Source organism: Erpetoichthys calabaricus, chromosome 11 (assembly GCF_900747795.2).
Source record: "Erpetoichthys calabaricus chromosome 11, fErpCal1.3, whole genome shotgun sequence".
NCBI classification, from domain to species: domain Eukaryota; kingdom Metazoa; phylum Chordata; class Cladistia; order Polypteriformes; family Polypteridae; genus Erpetoichthys; species Erpetoichthys calabaricus.
Window position 1 is genome coordinate 164,771,114 of NC_041404.2, and position 20,128 is coordinate 164,791,241.

Genomic DNA, 20,128 nt, shown 5'->3' on the forward strand with positions numbered 1-20,128 from the left:
CTTGAATTGAAATGCAAAACACACAGAGCTGGCGCTAAGCGTAATGCACTATACAATACAACACAATACAATTTATTTCTGTATATCCCAAAATCACATGTCTGCTTTGCTTTTAGTTATGGCATGCGATCTATGGACATGAATTAAAATGCAATGCATTCTTGAATTGCATTTTAAGCTGACACCGAAATTGTATGCCGCAGTGAAAAGCAATCAATCATTTGGTTGATTTGATTTCAATTATAACATAATAAAACCGTGCCATAATTAAATTGCCCACTTGCTAATGTATTGCATTTTAACGTACGAGTAGTTAACACATTGGATTGTATTTAATTTTGGCACAAGTAATCCTCCATTCATCTAACATATCAAATTTACTCTGTGATTTGTCTGCATTCACAAACTATTTCTAAAGATTTCAATACTTCAAACCGGTACATGCTGATTAAAAAGCAGTGTATCTCAGGACTTCACTGTTATATTCAAAAGACTTGTTATCACTAGATGATTTTCTCTAAATTAAAACTTTATTTAAAGCCACAGAAAGAAAGAATCACCATCCTCAAGCATATAGCAACTTTCACGATTCAGATTCCAATGTCATCTTCATTTACTCTGCCGTTGACGTTGGACAAATCACATGCAAGCAGACAACAAAAGCACATTTGGCCTATCAGAAGTTTGTCACCACATGACCACAAGTCTTGGCCCAGAGGCTCTTCACTCACTTAACATGAAGTATCATCAGATGACTTCTGAAATCACTCCAGAAAGCTTTGAGAGGCGGAGGGGGTGTCAAATCACTTATCTGCCCATTGTGAATACAACACAAGTCCAATAGGATACTCACATTCTGCTGCTAGGAATAATCTTATAGCCATCTCTGAACCAGGTCACTTGAGGGCGTGGATAGCAGGACACCACTGGTGAATTCAGCACTGCAGCTTTGCCTTGTGTCACCGTCTTCCGTTGCTCCATCTCTTCAAAGTTTCCCATATCTACAGGGAAAACACAAATGTTAAGTATGAGTCTACACCTTCAATGGTTTCTGCCACTTATTAGGAAATCTCTCCATATTAGGAATGGATATTTCAACGGCTTCATTGAACCAGTATTCAAGCATTATAGAAAATCCAAATAAATAACTAGGTGTATAACTGTTGTGGCAGATGACTGGGGACCTTAACCCACCGGGACGCCTGGAGAAGGGAAGGACCGGGAGAGGGGCAATATCTCCCCCGGGGTGCAAGAGGGCAGTTCCCCTGGATTGTATCGGGGCCACGGATTTGGAGCCTGGAAGTTCAACCCTGTTGGGGTCCATGGCCACCTGGATGATCCCGGAGCCCTGGACTGCAGCACTTCCACCACACCAGGAAGTGCTGCCAGAAGAGGAACTGAATGCACCTGGAGTGCTTCCGGGTGTCCATGCAGTACTTCTGCCACCCCAGGAAATGCTGCAGGAAGATCGTCATGGAGCACCTGGAGCACATCCAGGTGTAACATAAAAGGGGCCGCCTCACTCAATTTGGGAAGCTGGAGTCAGGAGGTGGAGGACAGAGCTTGTGAGGAGAGAAGTGGAGGCAGCCAAAGAGAAAGAAAAGAGAGAAGAAGAAAAGGGACTGAGCATAATTATTGGTGATTCATGCACTGTGCGCTGTGCAGGAGAAGAACGTTAATAAACGTGGGTGTGTTTTGGGACATTGTGTGTCTCAGTGTCTGTCTGTAGCCGGGCTGATCTTCCACACTGTGGACTTGCACAACAATATGTCTCAGATCGCAGATCTGCTCCTTGGTCAGCCACCAGTGCTCAGCCATGAACCTGCAATGTCTGGCTCAGAAAAGGTCTCAGCTCATCTTTTGCTGTCTCTCTCTCTCTTTCAGTCCCCACCCTTTCTAAACAATGTCACCACTGCGCAAATCTCAACCTTGGCACCAAGTGCATATTGCTGTTGATTCATACCAAGAAGCACCTTGGTTCACAGGTTTGCACTGTTGTGAACTGCCAGCAGTCAGCCATGAATCCATAACGTCTGGCTTTGAATAATTCTCCTTACAGCGTGAGCTAATAGTAGAACTTCTTTGGTCTGACATGAAAAGAACATCTCAGAACAATGCAAGCGGACAACTTCTTGGTGACCCCAGCTGAACTCTCTATCTCTCTCTTTTTGTCAGTCCCCACCCCTTCTAAATGATGTCACCACTGCACTCCAATCATCCACAGTGCAAATCCCACCCATGCCACCCAGCGCAATGCTGTGGACTCACATCACAAGGCATCTTGGTTTCACTGTGGTGAACTTCTGGTGGTTAGCCAGGAACCTGTAATGTCTGGCTCTGAAGTGGTCTCCTTATAACATAAGCTAATAGGAGAACAATGCAAGCAGGGCACTTTCTGGTGATCTGAGCTCACAGCCTGTCAGCCCCTACCTCTTCGGCACAACATTGCCACTACATTAGCTAAACAGCTAAATAAAAGAATTTTCAGAGCCATGTGATATATATGAGATCTCCTAGGTATTTACTGCAGAGTGGTTTCTCTATTGTTTGAGAAAAATTCCCATTACACCAGGTATTATTAACATGATTTTTCTTTATCCGATCACAATCAGGTAGCACTTGCCCAATTTAAAAGTATGTGTACAGTGCCTAGGAAGTGATGTCAATTTCTTGCCTGCCTAATCTAGACCAGGGTTGTGGTGGGGAGAGATGGGTAGGAGCCAAACCTAGCTAGCACAGAGCACAAGGCAAGAAGAAACTCTGGATGAGGTTCCAGTCCATCACAGGACAAGCACATACACACACACACACACACGCACACACACACACACACACACACACACACACACACACACACACTGGCACCAGTTTAGTGTTGGCAATTCACATAACCTGCATGTGTTTGGATAGTGGGAGGAAATCGACACAGACATGGGGAGAATGCGCAAGTTCTACACAGGAGCACAAACCTTGGTCTCCTTATTTTGAGGCAGCAGCAGTACCACTGCGCCACCATGCCACCCAGAAGTGTCAACTATAATATTACACTGAATCACAGTGGATTTAATATGGCTTTTTTGATACTGATCAACAAAAGACGACTCTTTAATGTCAAAGTGAAAGATGATCTCTGCAAAGTGGTCTAAATGAATTACAAATATAAAACAGACAATGCAGACAAGTAATGGATCAAGTTCAAGCTCTATTTTATATAGTGCCTTTCACATCTATCTATCTATCTATCTATCTATCTATCTATCTATCTATCTATCTATCTATCTATCTATCTATCTATCTATCTATCTATCTATCTATCTATCTATCTATCTATCTATCTATCTATCTATCTATCTATCTATGTGAGTGATGTAGGTGGGTGAGTAAGTAAAACTTGCAACAGGCTGGCAACTCATCCTGGGTTAATTCCTGACTTCTACCTCTACCAGTGGGAAAGGCGCCAGTCCCACTACTACCCTGCACTGGAATGTGTTGGATCATAAAATGAACGGATAAACGTTTTGGGTTCAATGTGTTTGCCTGTTCTGATGTCTAAGAAAAGCCTGAACCACTGAACAAGCAGGTTACTCCCTCAATGACAATATGGCAAGCAATCTGGAAGTGGCAGGTGCCATAAGAAAAATAATAATAATTATTATAAAGGTCCATGTACTTACTATGCATACATCTGGGACATTTTCCTTCTTTTGATTTTATTCCGTGAAACAACACAGTTTAGATCACACAGAATGGAAGGAAACTAAGCCAGCTGATAATAATAATAATAAAGCAGGGCTGCCTGACATTTTCTATCAGCAGCAGGATGTAACCATTTTTTGTTTTTGTGTTTCTGGAGAAACAATTTATTTTGGAAGTGAGAAATAAAACAGACTTGAAAAGGTGGAGGAGTGTCTGAACAAAATGTGTTCATAAATTACGAGATACACATTAATAAGCTGGCAAGAAGGTATTGGAAATGGTTAGCCTGTGCCTCTGTCTTGAAGGAGTTCAACTTGCACTTCCACAGGACCTGCTATGGCATCATGGCAGATTTCAGAATGACTGGACCCTGTTTAAGACCATGAGAGATGTGGCCAAAAGGAGAGTGGTGTCTGACAATCCTGTGATTGGACACTGGCAGTGAAGCAAGCTGTCAAATTAATGGGGGTCTTCAGTGCAATGTTGGCCTAAGGGTCTTTAATCTGACTGGGTGTTACTGATACTACATATCAAGAGTTTGGCAGCTGCAGCGGAGGGCAAGGTGAAGGCTTAGGTGTCTGCTGAGGCCGTGAAGGATGACTTGTATTTGGCCTGTGGTTGATGTGGATTTCATTGAGCACTATCCATAATATACATCACGAAAAAAAGAGCTTTACGGAGCAATTCTTATTCAGGAAGGGTAAGATGGGTGCTGTAGCACCCAGCTTAGGTGGGAAAATATTGAGCTTAAATTGAGTTACTATCAAGAGGTGCCCTTTAAAGAAGTCTTAAACCTAGTAGATATTCCCTCAATGGAGGAGGCAAGGCCAGAAGCAAAGGCTACAAGGGGATTCATTTAACTGGCAGAGATTGGTCATGTGGGTCAATAGGATCTGTGAAGACAATGCCAAAGCTACTGTTATAAGTTAACAGGTGGAGGATCTTAAGACCCTTGGGGGTTTTCTTCACAAACAGAGTGACCATGAGCTTAGACAATGAATGTACTGTAGGTGTGTTTTGCTACAGCTTAATATGCTCTGCTGGGCTGTGGAGGTGAAAGGGTGTCAGATAGGATAAGGATCTCAAAGGAGAATTTGGAAGGGTCAAGTGGCGTCATTGGATGTGATCTTGGGATGAACTTAGGGAAGCCTCCAAGCAGTCCCCTCAGAGAGGCTGCAGGATATTCCTTGGGTTGTGGTGACCTGGTCTGCAATCCTCACTTGAAAACGAGATTGAAGGTGAATGAGTATAAAAAGCAAGAAAGTGTTTCAAGAAGACTGGCCGAGTGCTAGGATATGCACATTTGGTACTTACAAAGACAAAAGACAAAGTGCAGTAGCCAAAGTGAACACCAATATTTAAACTCCATTGCTTTATTTACCAGTGGCATACTGCTTAGCACAGCTTCCATGTGGATCCACTGTCCAAGGTTGATTGTTGTACGTGTGGACTTTGTACATCCTCATGTATGTTTAGATATGCTGCACGTTAGTTAAAGATGTTAAAGACGTGCACGTTAGTTTAACTGGACAGTCTAAGCTGGGCCCATGTGGATGTATGCATGAATAACCTCCACAGGTTTGGATTCCTGCCTTGTGGTCAGTGCTTCTGGGTTAAACTGTGGCCCACCCAAGTCCCTAACTGGATTTAGTATGTTCCCATATTGTCAGATTGAAGAAAAATAACTCACAGCAGTCCGTTTCCCTTACTGATGCTAAAAAGTTGATCAATTTTCAAACATTTCAGGCATTAAATGTGTTTCAAAATAATTTAAAAAAAAATTCATATCTTTTATGTAAAAAATCTCCCAATGAGCACACTAGAAATTGAGTTAAGGAGATTCAAATATTACTTTTCTATAAAAAAAAAAAAAAAAAACATGCATGTACTTGTCCCCATAAAGTACAAATCACTAGTGGAGGAGATGACATGCAGTGAAGGGCACAGGAAATTGACAGATAGAGTGGAACCCTCCAGGAATAGTAAATTGTTTGCTTTCAGTCTCACATGATCGGCTCTATTCACACTTACAGGCGACTTGGATTTCAGTCTTCTTCTGCATCAGCGCACCCATCCTGTTCCGCACAACACACTGGTAAAACCCAGCGTTGGAACGCTGGAGAGATGGAATGATGTACCTGTGGGAATTCAAGAGAGAGAAGAAGGTGAACATAGAAGTGCAGCAGAGCACCTAAGGTTAACCTAGAAAATAAACCCTATGTGAACACATACAGAAATACATATGCATTTAAATAGACAAAAAGGGCATTATATATATATACTGTATATATACAGTATATTGTGAAGGACGGCCGGCAGCTCTACCCCAGCCGGGACGCCCAAAGACTGAAAGGATGGGGAAAGGCAGCTACTTTGGGACACTGCCTCCCCCAAGAAGCCAGATGGCAACTTCCCTGCAGCATAGCGGTGACCCGGATTCCCACAGGGCACCATGGGATCTGGAGTTCGGCTTCATAGCCTTGCTGGGGATGATGGGTGCCACCAGGAGATGCTGCAGGGGGACCTGGGAGGTTTTACTGTCTGCATGGCCCAGAAGTTCTCCATCTAACTTGGAAGTGCTAGCAAGTCACATGGACAGAAGGACAGAAGAACTTCTGGGTCAAGGACTATATAAAGGACTGCTGGAGACCCAGCAAACGAGATAGATTTTGGAGGAGTGTGACAGAGCTTGCAGGGAGATGTGGAGGAGAGATTAGTGATTATTATTGTGCTTATTAATTGTGTTTATGGTGGCAGTGGTGCTTGGAATCACTATGGAAGAAGTAAACAGAATTAAAATACTTCTTCGGGCTTTTACTCTGTGTCCTGAGTGTGTGTCTGTCAGGTTTAAAGGGGCAACAGCGACCCCTAGCGTCCACAATATATATATAGAGTCAGAAACATGCTCTTGGGAAACTGCTTCAGGGCTTGCAACTTTAATAACACTCCAAGCCAAAAGTTGGCACTGGCTTATAATGCTTCTCCTCTTCTTCCTCCTGTAGGTCCAGAAACCAAAATATCACAGAGTCATGACATCACTTCCATTTCTGGGGTTTCTGGACACTTTTATAACCGGCACCATCACTTTTCTCAAGTGTGATTGGAGACTTGCAAATGGAAAGACGTTTCTTTCATTACAGGTTATTCTTTATTGTTTATTGACACCATAATAAATGGGGTTTGCCTGAGGTGTCATTGTGTTGTGTCTACAACACATATAGAGTACATAAAGTAATGGATGGCTTGCAGGAACTGGCATCCCTGCCGGGATGGACTTTCTTCCCTTACCCAGGTGGTATGTGGGCAGGAAGAGTGCCATTTGGGCAGAAGATGCCAATGCAGAAGGGGGTATGCTAGCATCTCAGCCAGAATAGACAGAGGATCATTAGCTGGCTGGGAGGCCAGTATGATGGAAGAACAAGGGAAGACAACCTGTCAGGGTTATATGCTAGGTGTTAGCATACTTGGGTGACGTTGAACCAACAACCTCAAAGCATACTGGGAGCTGTAGTTCCATGGGGTATCCTTGTTGTGGTCTGTGTGGGATGCTGGGATTTATGAGCCCTGCTTTGAGGAGCTTACGTTTGACTTAGAAGTGGCTATTACAAACCACTCCCTGGCACTGGCAGTACACCAGGGTCTCAGATTAAAGAAGCCACTCTGCTTCATCCGGGTAAGTTGGAGTCAGGTGTGAAGGATGGTCAAAGCTTGTCTGAGAGGAATGGAGGAAAAGAGGAGGGAATTGTGATTGTGTTTATTAAGAAGCCTTTGTAAAGGTAATTATCAGTAATAAACCTTGTAGTTATACCTGGATTTGCGTCTGTGAATTTGTGTCTAGGGCTTGGGGTGCTGCAATATCCCCCTAATGCTCACAATATTGATCTTGGGAGTCTGGTAGGATTCTCTGGAGTATGTTATAGAACAGGGGTCACTCAAGAAGTTGCTTACTGCCCTGGACAATGATGCTCACCCTCAATATGAAATCCTGGCTAAACAGAGGAGTGCATTCAGCAGCAGACCGAGACAACTGTGCAGTTCCCAGGAGCACCTTGTGAAGTCAGTTCTACTATCAGCCATCAGCCGAGGTGGTCTTGTTCTCTGTCTACTGATTGATACTGAGCTGGTCTAGCAGACATCTTAACAGACAACGACAACATGGGCAATATTTTTAGCCAATGCTATTCTAATCATGTTACACTGAGTAAATACCATGACTTTGTTAAATCACTTTAAAATAATTCTTGTTTTATGTGTACAGTGGAACCTCGGTTTGCGAGTAACTTGGTTTACGAGTGTTTTGCAAGATGAGCAAACATTTTTAATAAATTTTTACTTGATAAACGAGCGAGGTCTTGCAGTACGAGTAGTATTTGTCTGCTGAGCGTCATGTGATCACATCTGAGCTGATGGTTCTTCTCTCTCTCGCTGCAGGATTGTGGGCAATCGTCTCCTATTCTCCGTCTGAGTTGGCGTGCCTCACTCATAGTAAACATTCGTACGAGCGTATACTGTTTACTACAGCATTAGCATTGTGACTGTGTGTGCGCGCGCACTTGTGTGTGTATGTGTGTGCTTGCTCGCACGCGCTAGTGTGTGTGTGTGTGCGTGCGTGCTCACTCGCACGTGTGTGCTGTGACGTGCAAGTCCCAGTCTTGCACACTAAAACACAAAGCTGAGTCTCAGTAGTTTAGCAACACCAGCTTTATTCAGCTTGAAACAGACACAGCAGTCAGGCAGGGCCCTGCACATTTATAATGCTCCTTGTTCCTTGTATCACCCATCGACGGCAGACGCTTATAGCATATCTGCGATCTTTTCAGATTTGCTTTTACGGCGAACTGCTACAGCGCTGAGAGACTGTGATTGCTTTGGGACGCTCTTCCACCTGTCATCCCGTTGGGTGCAATCCCACAAGAGTTTAGAAACTCACTCACACCAGCCATGATTCTTTTCAAAGGTAAAGTGCAGGTTAATTTGTTTTATGTATTTTTTCTTTATATTTTGTATTAATCATTTTTATATGAATAGTTTTGGGTTGTGGAACAAATCATCTGAGTTTCCATTATTTCTTATGGGGAAATTCACTTTGATATACGAGTGCTTTGGACTACGAGCACGTTTCCGGAACGAATTATGCTCGCAAACCGAGGTTCCACTGTATTTGTACTTTGTTAGCATAATTGAAATTATGACCATTCTTCTTATTCTGTGTATGTGTGCCTTTTTTGTCTGCTGCTGTAACCTGTCAATTTTGTTTGGAATTGATCGATTTTCTATCTATCTATCTATCTATCTATCTATCTATCTATCTATCTATCTATTGTGATAGATGGCCAGGAACCCTGCCCTGCCAGGATTCCTGGAGGAAAGAGGAACCGGGAGAGCGGCACTTCTTTTCCCTTGGCACTCGGCCAGTCCTTGCTCCCTGGGGGACAGCACTTCCGGGACACCAGGAAGTGCTGACAGACCAGGGATGGTGTATGCCCGGAGTGCTTCTGGGTGCAAGGGCAGCACTTCCACCACACTGTGGAGTGCTGCCGGAAGTACATCGTCAGACACCTGGAGCACATCCAGGACAAGATAAAAGGGGTCGCCTCACTCCAATCAGGGAACCGGAGTCGGGTGGAAGATGGACGGAGCTTGAATGGCAGGAGTGGAGGTGGCCGAGAGAAACCCAAGGACTGTGAACTCTAAATAGTTGTATATATTTATGTAAAATAAACATGTGTGTGGTGGACACTGCTTTGTCATGTCTGTCTGTGGCTGGGCTGGCTTTTATACCATCTATCTGTTATATAGTGCCTTTCTGTCTTTTAGATTATCTATCTATCTATCTTACATAGTGCCTTTCATATCTATCTATCTATCTATCTATCTATCTATCTATCTATCTATCTATCTATCTATCTATCTATCTATCTATCTATTATATAGTGTCTTTCTGTCTGATAGATAGATAGATAGATAGATAGATAGATAGATAGATAGATAGATAGATAGATAGATAGATAGATAGATAGATAGATAGATCTATCAATTTTTTTCTGGTACTAGAAGAAAACCTTTCATTTAATGGTATATAAGCATCTTCTTAAAATACAAAGTTACTCCATTTCCAAAAATACACATTCAGAGACATAAAACAAAAAAGAGCTGAAAACTAGGTCCAAGAAAATTTTGCACAACAAAAAACCTGATAGAATCTCCTAGTAACAGAAAGAAGCAGTGACAGGAATGGACATTTCCTGCAAATATAGACTAACGTCTGTACTCAATATTGGACTGAGGTGATAAAAGCGGCTGGCACACTCTGCTCCTGGCTCTCTCCCTGGCTGTCTGTCACAATAGTTTAACACCTGATAATCGCTCTTGCTGGAATTCGTCAAGCCTTCTGACGTCTTTTCATGTAACCACACCTTCTAAGGAGCCAAGAACTTAGCAATAGACAAGACGCCCGCCTCCGATTCTGTTGTCAGTTTTGGACCGGAGACAACATGAGCCTCGATGCAGACCGTCTGCCCTCTGGGGATGACAAGCTGCAGGACTGCATCATGGTGCACCACCCTGTAGACATACCTGGCAGCGCAAAGAGCACTCAGATTGCAGATCTGGAATTGCAAAGTCAGAAATAAGTATGACTAAAAGTGAATAGTGTTTTATTGTTTTTAGCCTGCTATCCCAAAAGAGTAGTAAAAAAAGACAAAAGGACATACATGAGCAGGCAGGGAGAAACATTAACTCAATCTAAAAGATCAGATATACAATCAAAATCTGAAAAACATGCAGAAGTAATGGACTGCACCCCTGAACAAGGACTGACACACAAGAAACAAAAAACCAGCCGTGAGTGCTGTGTAATAGCCGTTGCTCATTATGAAGCATTTCTTACAAAGAATCAACAAGTAGGTTTTTGCTCCCCTTTAACATTCAGTGGTGCCGGCATTCAGATACAATGAAGGGAGCAAACTACAGAAATTAGTAAATTACAAAGAAAACGGGAGAGGAAACTGAAGCATTCAGAACTTCTTAGGCACTAAACAATGAGATTAATTAAAGGCACTGATTGTTACACCACTTGGAGTGAAAACCTCATTGCCACAGGGGTCCCCGTAGCGCGCCCCCCAAGAACTTGGGAGCCAGTGCTTAACAAGAAGTCAAATGAAATCTACTGGCAGGCATTTCCCTCCTTTTAACACCCCAAGTTTTCTAAATTAAAGCTAATAAGATAATCATTTCACACCTGATAATTCGCAACAAATTAAGCAAATGGCAAGAGAAACAATTAACAATAAAATGAAAGTGCAATTAAATCCCTATTAAATCACTAAAACCATACGTGGATAATTAAACACATGAACCCTTTAAATCCATGCAATTAAAGCACGGAGATCTAACTAAATGGTTCTGAATCAATCCCCTGCCGTCCTAAAGACTCAAGGCCCACCACACTGCTGTGAGCTCCAGCAGAGCAAGGAACTAATAGAGGAGCCGAGTATGAAATTTACTGGGAAACCAGACAGTAATATCAATATTGAGAACATTACAAAAAAGAAATTTCTAACATACTTTTACAGCTGAAAAATTTGACATGTCATAAAAAATACAGTATTAGCAGATTGAATAATACAACAAAATATCACGTTGTGCGGAACATGTTTTTGCAAGCATACTGAATTATTGTTAGAATTCCCCATGGAATTGGGAATCAGATCAGGAAAGTGCAAAAAAAAAAGATGTGGTGGAGCCATCTGGGTGTTAGAAAAGCTCAAAGATGAAGACCACATCCACACTGCTACATTTGTCTCCGTTTTCACCCCAGCATTTTTAATCCCCAAAACAGGAAAACTAAAATACTTTTCAGAGCCACATACCTGTGAACATGCCGGCTCGCCATTGCAATGTGGATGGGTACAAACGAAGACTTTTAAACATTCAGGCTCTAATTGTTTGTGCTTACTGCGTAGCAATTCGCTGCTTCATTTGTTCATTTCGACATCTCATTCCTGTGGTGAAGCACATCAGGGTCCGTGGCGGTGTGTGAGTTTTTTTTTTTTAATACAGAACCAGTACGGCTCAGAATTTGTGCAAAGCCATGCAACTGCAGGGTGTTCAGTGGAAAAATTGGCTGGTTGATAATTCACATGCAGGCTTGATAAGCTCAGCCATTCCTCATTGATGCACCGTGGGTTGTTGTTAAGACAAGTGGGTACACTCATCTCTATCTTCTTTAATAAAACCCCTGTGTTTTTCCAGTGTCTGTGTGTGTGTGTCTTCTGGTGAAGTGCGCATGCGTGGGGCATGGTGCGCTGTTTCAAAGGATGCCTGACGTGTCACACAAGACCCAGATGGTGGTACCTATACAAATATGGCGCGGCAGATCCAATTGGATTTCGGTAAATGAGGTAAGATCTAAAACAGAAAACACGAAATATACAATCGGATACTGAGACGCAGAGACCAGCTTCCCCATTGTTGTGTAAGTGTTCACTCTGAGGATGTCAGATTTGCGATTAAGAAAGCTTGGCCCAGTAAAGTGTAAAGTAAAAGTAGATTTATTTTCGTGCACATTACATCAGTTGCTGGGGAGAATCTGCTGATTGCCCACTGTTATGACAGAAAATTAAACGCATATTACGGACAGCAATGCCAGTATTACTGTCAGAGAAAATTACAGGCATTTTACAGAAAAAATTTCATGAGGTAAAAGGTCCCTTGCCATTTAATATAGATTGTTCCTACTAATGTTTATGGACTACTGTTCTAGCGCCCATTATTGTAACGGGCTTAATGTCTTGTATATATATAAAATCCAATCCAATCTGTCTGTCTGTATGTCTGTCCACTTGTCACGAGAAAAGGATTTAGATCGGGTATTTTTCCATAATTTGCTCGAACGTTCCCGTTGATTTTGTGACTTCTCTCATCGCGCTAAGGCCGGATTTATACTTCACGTGACGTGACACATTCTGCAGCGGACGCACCTGCTACGCACGCATTTTACTGTTTATACTTGATTGCGTGCTTTATGTAAATCTGAAAGATTCCACCAGGTGGCAGTACGAGATATTATCACGGTGAGAACAGGTTCGGCTTCACTGATGTTGTGAATTGCCTGAAACATCCATTAAATTCCGATGACATCTTACTGCAATACCTCTGAAAAGGATGTTTAATGATTAAATCCATCAATCCAGGGATGTGTCCATTCTAGCAAGCATCGGGCATGAGAAAGAAAACAATCCCTGGACTGGGCATCAGCTCATTGCAAGGTGAATACAAGCACTCACACACACTGGCGTCATTTTAGTGTCACCAAATCTGCTTATCTTTAGAAGGAAACAGGAGCACAGTGTGGAAACCCAGCAGGAAAATGTAAACTCCAAGCAGGGAATACCAGCGACGTGACTCCCTGCGAGAAAGCAGCGCTAACGCTCCACCACCGTGTCATCCCCATGTCTGTAATTATTAAAAGTATTCATTATTTAAATGAAATTAACGATTTATCTGTAAAATGTAACATACATACTTTAATGCATTTCATTATGAAAGTGATATCAAGTATAAATCTAAGGATTCTAAATGTGCAGAGAGTTGGAATATCATACATTTAATGTGTTCTGTGTGGTGACCTTTTGCTGTTTGACGCTGCTGTCAGGTCAGGAGGAAGCCCCGGAAGCTCGTAGCGATTAACTGGAATGACGTTTACGATGGTCTGCTTTAATGATAAAGTAAACTACAAGGTTAAAGTGGACATTTCAAGATTAAAGCCGAAATTCCCACTGTAATCACAAAATACACGTTTTCACCATGTCCTTAATTTTTTTCTCTGTGGCTCAAATACAGCACTGTACATTCTGTTGCTAAAAAAGACGGCACAGAAGATGGTATGTGAGGCTTTTATAATGAATCGTGTTATTACGATCGGGAATATACGAAACTTGAATATAAAAGCACCACGAAGGCATTTGTATGTTGGTATTTTGCTTCACCACATCGAACCATTCATCAAACATCGAAGAGCGCACATCGATCCTGTAGGCAGCAATGATGTGTGCACATAGGCATTCTGAGCGTGAAGTATAAACGAGCCCTTAGAATCATAGTTTGCTTGCAGGAGCAATATATTTGTATGCATCTGAGAGAGACACAGCAGGCCGAGGGGAGGGGGGAGCAGGGTGGGACCCTCCTCACTCACACGCCAGCCTCGGGGCGTATCTTACATCTGCTTAGCTAGTGAACGAGAAAACTACTTAATGGATTTAGATTGTTTTTTTTCTGGAATCTCATCACGCTAAGAATCATAGTTCGCTTGCAAGAGTGATATATTCATGCTGATCCGAGACAGGGGCTGTGGGCCAATGGGAGGGGGAAACGTGACATCAGGAGTGGGGAGCTGGATGGGACCCTCCTCACTTAAGTGCCAGCCTCCGTTTGAGTCAGTCTACCTGTCACCATATTTTGGATTGTATCTTGCCTCTGCTTAGCTAGTGATACCTGTTGGTTTATTGATTTTTAAAGTTTGTCCTTTATCACTACTATGCGGGAGGAGCTTTGTGGGATGGCTAGTAAAGTATAAAAGGAACGTGAGGAGGACAGACATGGAAGAATAAAAAGAAAGAAAAGACAAGAAGAAACATTTTGAGCAATCAAAGGATGAAATCAAGACATTGAGCCTGTGCGGTAGGCAGGAGGCAAGGTAGTCAGGTGGCACAGTAGGAAGCAAGAGGAATGGCACTCCAGGGGTAGAGTCACTCCTGTTCAGAATTTGAAGGAGCAAGAGAGGCCAAAGTCTTCGAGGATCATCTCGCAAATGCCAAAGGATGGTGGTGGCAATGACGGAGCTGGACTTTGAGTGTTCCGGCAGGTTACCCACTGAGGTAGCTGGGACAAACTTTGTCGATGATTGACCCCTCTCGCCACATCAAACTTACGAGGACTTCATTCCATGCCATTCACAGTGTAGGAATGGGAGGACTTCTTGGTTTCTGTGAATTGGTCAAAGTTTTGCTGAACAGTGCATTTCACAGGAGCGCCTGAAATGGGATAGCGTCCATTGAATCCCTCACATGTCAAGTGGTAGACACCTGTGTTAATATATAGATCCACAATCGATATATGCTGTTCGAATGAATAGAGCATGTTTTTTCTCCAACATGCAGGCAGATATCAGAACTAACAAAACTTTCACATGGATTTCCTGCTACCTTCATCAAGTTAAGTTTAATGCTGCTAAAATCAGGGTGGGTCTCCTTACCATATGGAGGGCTATGTTTCTGTACCTTATGTTGTGACCACCCCAAAATAATTGATATTTGGATATACGGGTAAACGTGAATGTGCCTAGTAGCTCCGGATCCCCTGGACTGTGTAATTAATTTATTTAAATTACATAAGCTGATTGTAGGCATCCTCCATTAAATTCAAGATAAAACTTAATTACATAATAATAATAATTACATTATCTTTAACTTCTATTCATCTTTTCACCTATACCTATTTTTCTTATAATTATATAACCTGCCAATGTTGCCCAGGTACATTTGTAGAATGAGTTAAAAAAAAGAAAGCAAAGGTTTATGTGTTTTTTAAATGGTGACCTTGTTGTTCTTGCTAGCTGTGCCATCCGTCATCCACACTGCCACTTTATCAATGTCTCTGCTCTTGTGAGTTGAGAATTTGTTCTTTTTGGGTCTGACTGGGTTCTAGAATCCCAGCAGCTCCTTACTTGGTTGTAATTTTGAAGACTGCCATGTTTGACTTGTCCTCTTAGTTTGAGATGGTCAGTTCACAGTGCTTAACTCTCAATCAAGCCTCACCCCATGCCCCCCTGCAAAACTGCACACTACTCCTTTTTAATTTATAGCAGGTATAAGCAGCACGGGCATTTCAAGAATTTGTAATTTTCAGATCCAATTGGATCCCAGAATCACAATAACTCCTTGCAGGGTTGTAACGATGAAAGCCCTTGTGTCTGACTTGTCCTCGTAGTCCAAGGTGGACAGTCTGCAGTGCTTAAATTAGGCAAAATAAAACTGACAAAGCAGGAGTTAAACAGCAACCCTTTGATTCTTTGTGTTGCACTACACGTCTACTCTCGATGAAGCCTCTCCCAAAAACCCCCTGCAAAAGTGCATAATACACCTTTTTATATTACAGTTTTGATATGTGGCAAGCCTTTCATCCTGGCCAATACCCCCAGGCCGCCAGGTGGAGCCCTTCCTGCAGCATGGAGGTGCCCCGAATGCCAGCAGGGAATACTGGACAATGTAGTTTTTATTCCCAGCCCTGTTGGATACCTTGGGGCCTGCTAGAGGACGCTGCAGGGAGGCACAGAGACTATTTGCCTTACGCCCAGGAAGTACGTCAGAGTCACGTGGACAAAGGGAACGATGTGCTTCCTGGTTGAAGAAAAGAAGGATTTTTTATCTGACCCGGAAGTGTTCCAGGTCACATGGACATGGAGGGTGAAACGCTTCTGGGTCAAGGACTATAAAAAGGACAGTGAAACACCAGAGCATTGAGCTGAGCTGGGTGGAAGGGTGGCAACGCATCTGGGAGTGGAGGATTGTATTGATTGTTTATTATTTATTATTGATTTATTATATGAGTATTGTGGTGTGTAGGTGCTTTGTGCACTTTAGTAGTGTCCAAATAAATAATTATTGGACTTTTACCTGGTGTCTGAAGAGTGGTCAGAGGGTTCAAGGGGTCGAGAGGACCTCAGACTGTCACACAGTAGATACTGGCAGCACACAGTGTTGCCCAGGTAAGCAGTGTTAAACTCTGCTCATTTTGTCTGCTAGTCTGGTCTCAGTCTGCTCAGATATTTCATTTGATCTGAGCCAGCAGATTGAAGCCCACAGAAAAAAATAAATAAATACTGCGACCACCAGGGTCAAAATGTGCAGTTCCAAAGTACTCTACCTTGTTCATATGGTCCTAGAGAGCAACTATACAACATCTGGTTCAAAGTAGTCAAAGGGTAAAGCATTGTACAGAGCAGGGGTTCTTCATCTGAGGTCTATTGACCCCTAGGGTGTCCATGGATGGGTTTCAGGGGGTCTGTGAGGGTCAGATAAAAATGATCATTTATAACATTAACATTCACTATACAGCCCAGTACTGTTGAATTTGAGTAGATGTAGCAGTAGTAGTAATGGTAGTAGAATACATAGTAGTAGTAGATCTATTTCATTTTACACAAGAGGATTGTCTCTCTATTATAATAAAAAAATCTTGGGAAGAGAAACAAGACGTGACTTTCTCAGAGAGACACTTTCACGTCCCACGAGACGAGACTTTGTGCCAAGAGATTTAAGCACGCCAGGCCGGAAATAAAAGATAAATAGTAGATGACAAAGTAGAACATCATAAAGAATTCAAAAACTTTGGTGCGGTACACATGCAGAGCAGGTTAGAGATAAAGGAAGTACGAAATTTCGAAAGTCTCAAAAAAATGATAGTAAAGATCACATTAGCGCAAACAAATGGAAATTATTACTCGGTGAAATAACGGAACATTGAAAAGAGATCAAATATATTGTTCGGATTTAAACTTTAAGTCAGAGACTTGTAGATCATCTAATTTGTGTTGCCATCATGGAGAAAAAATGAGTGTTTCTTCCCAATGAAGAGGTGTATCTGCGAGAATTAAAAGATTTGTTGTTTGGTGAAAGTGAAATCCCACGAGAGAAAATTTCAAGCCCTGCGAGACAAGACTTTATGCAAAGAGATTTAAAAAAGTCCTGCCCACATCTAAAACATTTACAACCACGCACACGTTCAATCATTTCTCATTTGTGTGAATGCTATTGTCAGACTCAGTTCGTGTAGAGAGAAAGAAACAATATTCACTCACGGGCAGTTATACTTTGCGTTGTCACAATGTAATTCCAAACACAGAATCAAAATTCAATGCGATATTAACGAAAAGGTAAAAGCGAAAAGAGATTGAATTTATGGACATAGGTGATATGACAGAAGTATAAAGATATTGTTTGGCTTTAAACTTTAAGTCGGAGACTTGTAGACTGTCTAGTTCATGTTGCCATCATGGAAAAGTAGTGTTTCTTCCCAATGAAGAGGCCTATCCGCAAGAATTAAAAGGTTTGTTGTTTGGTGAAAGTGAAATCCACTTACGTGAGCGGCAGAGATGCGAAGTTGCTGGTGTGTAGCGCAGGCAGGGGGGTTGGTGAGCGAAGTGAGCAGGGGGCCTAGCCCCCTAGTATTTCACAATTATAATGAGTGGCCATTACTTTTTGCATAAAAAAGGAGTGTTTTTTTTTAGATTGTTTACTTTAAAGTTTAATAATACTTTCTGTATATCATATATGTATGAGACAATCAAAACACGTTAAATAAAGTACATTGTGTTTATGTGAATATCTCTGGGGAAGGGGGTCCATAGCTTTCATCAGATTCTTAAAGGGGTCTGTGACTCAAAAAAGGTTAAGAATCACTGGTATAGAGAGTGGACAGACTGATGGACAGACAGACGGACGGACGGACGGAGAGTCTGTGTTACATACAGTATATACATTAGATGAGTCAATGAGCTTGATGAACTCAAGAGTCCGTCATGGCGGGCCAACACTGTCTAAATGGCACGCTAGTCTGAAACATGAAAACCAAGATGAACGCACAGGCAGAACTCTCCCAGCAGATACCAGGGAGAAACAAATCATGTTTGTTGCTGAAGAGGACTGAAATGGATAAGCGACTATTTACATAAAGCAACACTCGAACTTGATGCTCAGAAGGATACCATATCTGCAAAGAGGGTGCAGCTCCAGCTGGTCAAACCTACTTGTTAAGCCATTTTAGTAAACACATCCCACAATTCAGTGCAGGAGTCTGTGCTGACCTCCCAGGTCACTCACGTCTGCCATGGAGAATGGGTCAAGATTCAGCTATTTACATAACTAAATCTACTTTTAAAGTGCCATAAAATCCTGTAATAAAAACTAAGACCTAGAGCTGCGTAGCACATTACCTGTGATCTAAACTCTGAAGTGCGCACTTAAATTGAAGAGCTGGAAAAAAATTCAACTCGAAATGCACTCTCTTTACAAACAAGGGGTATCTGCATTTTGATACAAAAACATGAATAATAAATAATAAAGGCTAAGCAGACCCTCGCATTTCATGCCTTGCAATCTCCCATTTGCTTAAACTGTTTTACTTTTACTAATTAACAAGTTAAAATGTGCCTCTTAAAAGCATGCATATTATAGTTATAATGCGGCTACAGTGTAATTACTGTACGGCTAATATGTAAATAAGTATATATCATTAGATAAAGGCGTAGCTTGAATAGGAAGCAATTACACCAAACTCCATTAGCAGTATAGCACAGCTTATTTATAATTTATCAGTGATCATTTCTGGAATGTTTTCATTTATTTTACAATGATTATACATATGTCAACATTTTGAAAAATGGTTAGTGACATTCTTGTCAATGGTATTACTAAACTGGGGTGAACATGAACCCTCTTTCCATTTTCAGTGAAGGTAACAGCCAGAATGATAGCAAAAGAGTCTTAAAAAGGCAATTTCTAGTGCCTGAATGGTGCATTCGGATGGCCTACTTACAGTACATGCACTCTCATGGAGCATCTAGATGGTAATTTGTGTATTATAGGCTAGTAATCTGAATTTGAATATAGAGTAGATGCTCAAGTAAATTACATTTTGAATATTCCTGATTTCATTTAAAATATAGGCATAGAGGATTAGTGAATGTGTTCATGTATCCTGTCATTGCTTATCCTACTTAATCCAGTTGAGGGTCACACAGGGTGGAGCCCACGATGCCCACATCAGAGGCAACGCTGGGCGGTGTGGTAATCTGGTCTGTCACAGAGCATATGCTGCCGCACTCACACATGGTAATTAATGAAGTAGTTAATTAAGCCACAGGGACTATTTACAGTTGCTAATTAACTTCTCTTTGGCATGTGGAAAGAAAACGAGAAAAGCCATGCAGACTCTTTAGAGACTGTTTTGTCGTAGATTTGCCCTAATGTGACCCTATTCTCCCTTTCATCTTCTTCTTCTTCTTTCAGCTGCTCCCGTTAGGGGTGGCCACAGTGGCTCATCTTCTTCCATATCTTTCTGTCCTCTACATCTTGTTCTGTTACACCCATCACCTGCATGTCCTCTTTCACCACATCTATAAATCTTCTCTTAGGCCTTCCTCTTTTCCTCTTCCCTGGCAGCTCTATCCTTAGCATCCTTCTCCCAATATACCAAGCATCTCTCCTCTGCACATGTCCAAACCAACGCAATCTCACCTCTCTGACTTTGTCTCCCAACCATCCAACCTGAGCTGACCCTCTAATGTCCTCATTTCTAATCCTGTCCATCCTCGTCACACCCAGTGCAAATCTTAGCATCTTTAACTCTTCTACCTCCAGCTCTGTCTCCTGCT

At 42.0% G+C, this 20,128-nt stretch overlaps 1 protein-coding gene across 1 annotated transcript in view; it reads right to left on the reverse strand.

Moving 5' to 3' along the window:
• Positions 1–20,128, reverse strand: part of sdk1a (sidekick cell adhesion molecule 1a) — a 1,749,737-nt gene that overhangs the window by 866,945 nt on the left and 862,664 nt on the right. Inside the window, exons 3-4 of the mRNA XM_051933783.1 lie at positions 5,728–5,834; positions 854–1,001 (exon numbers count right to left, since the gene is read on the reverse strand). Of these exons, the coding sequence (XP_051789743.1) occupies positions 854–1,001; positions 5,728–5,834 (255 nt within the window). The remainder of the gene's footprint in view (positions 1–853; positions 1,002–5,727; positions 5,835–20,128) is intronic.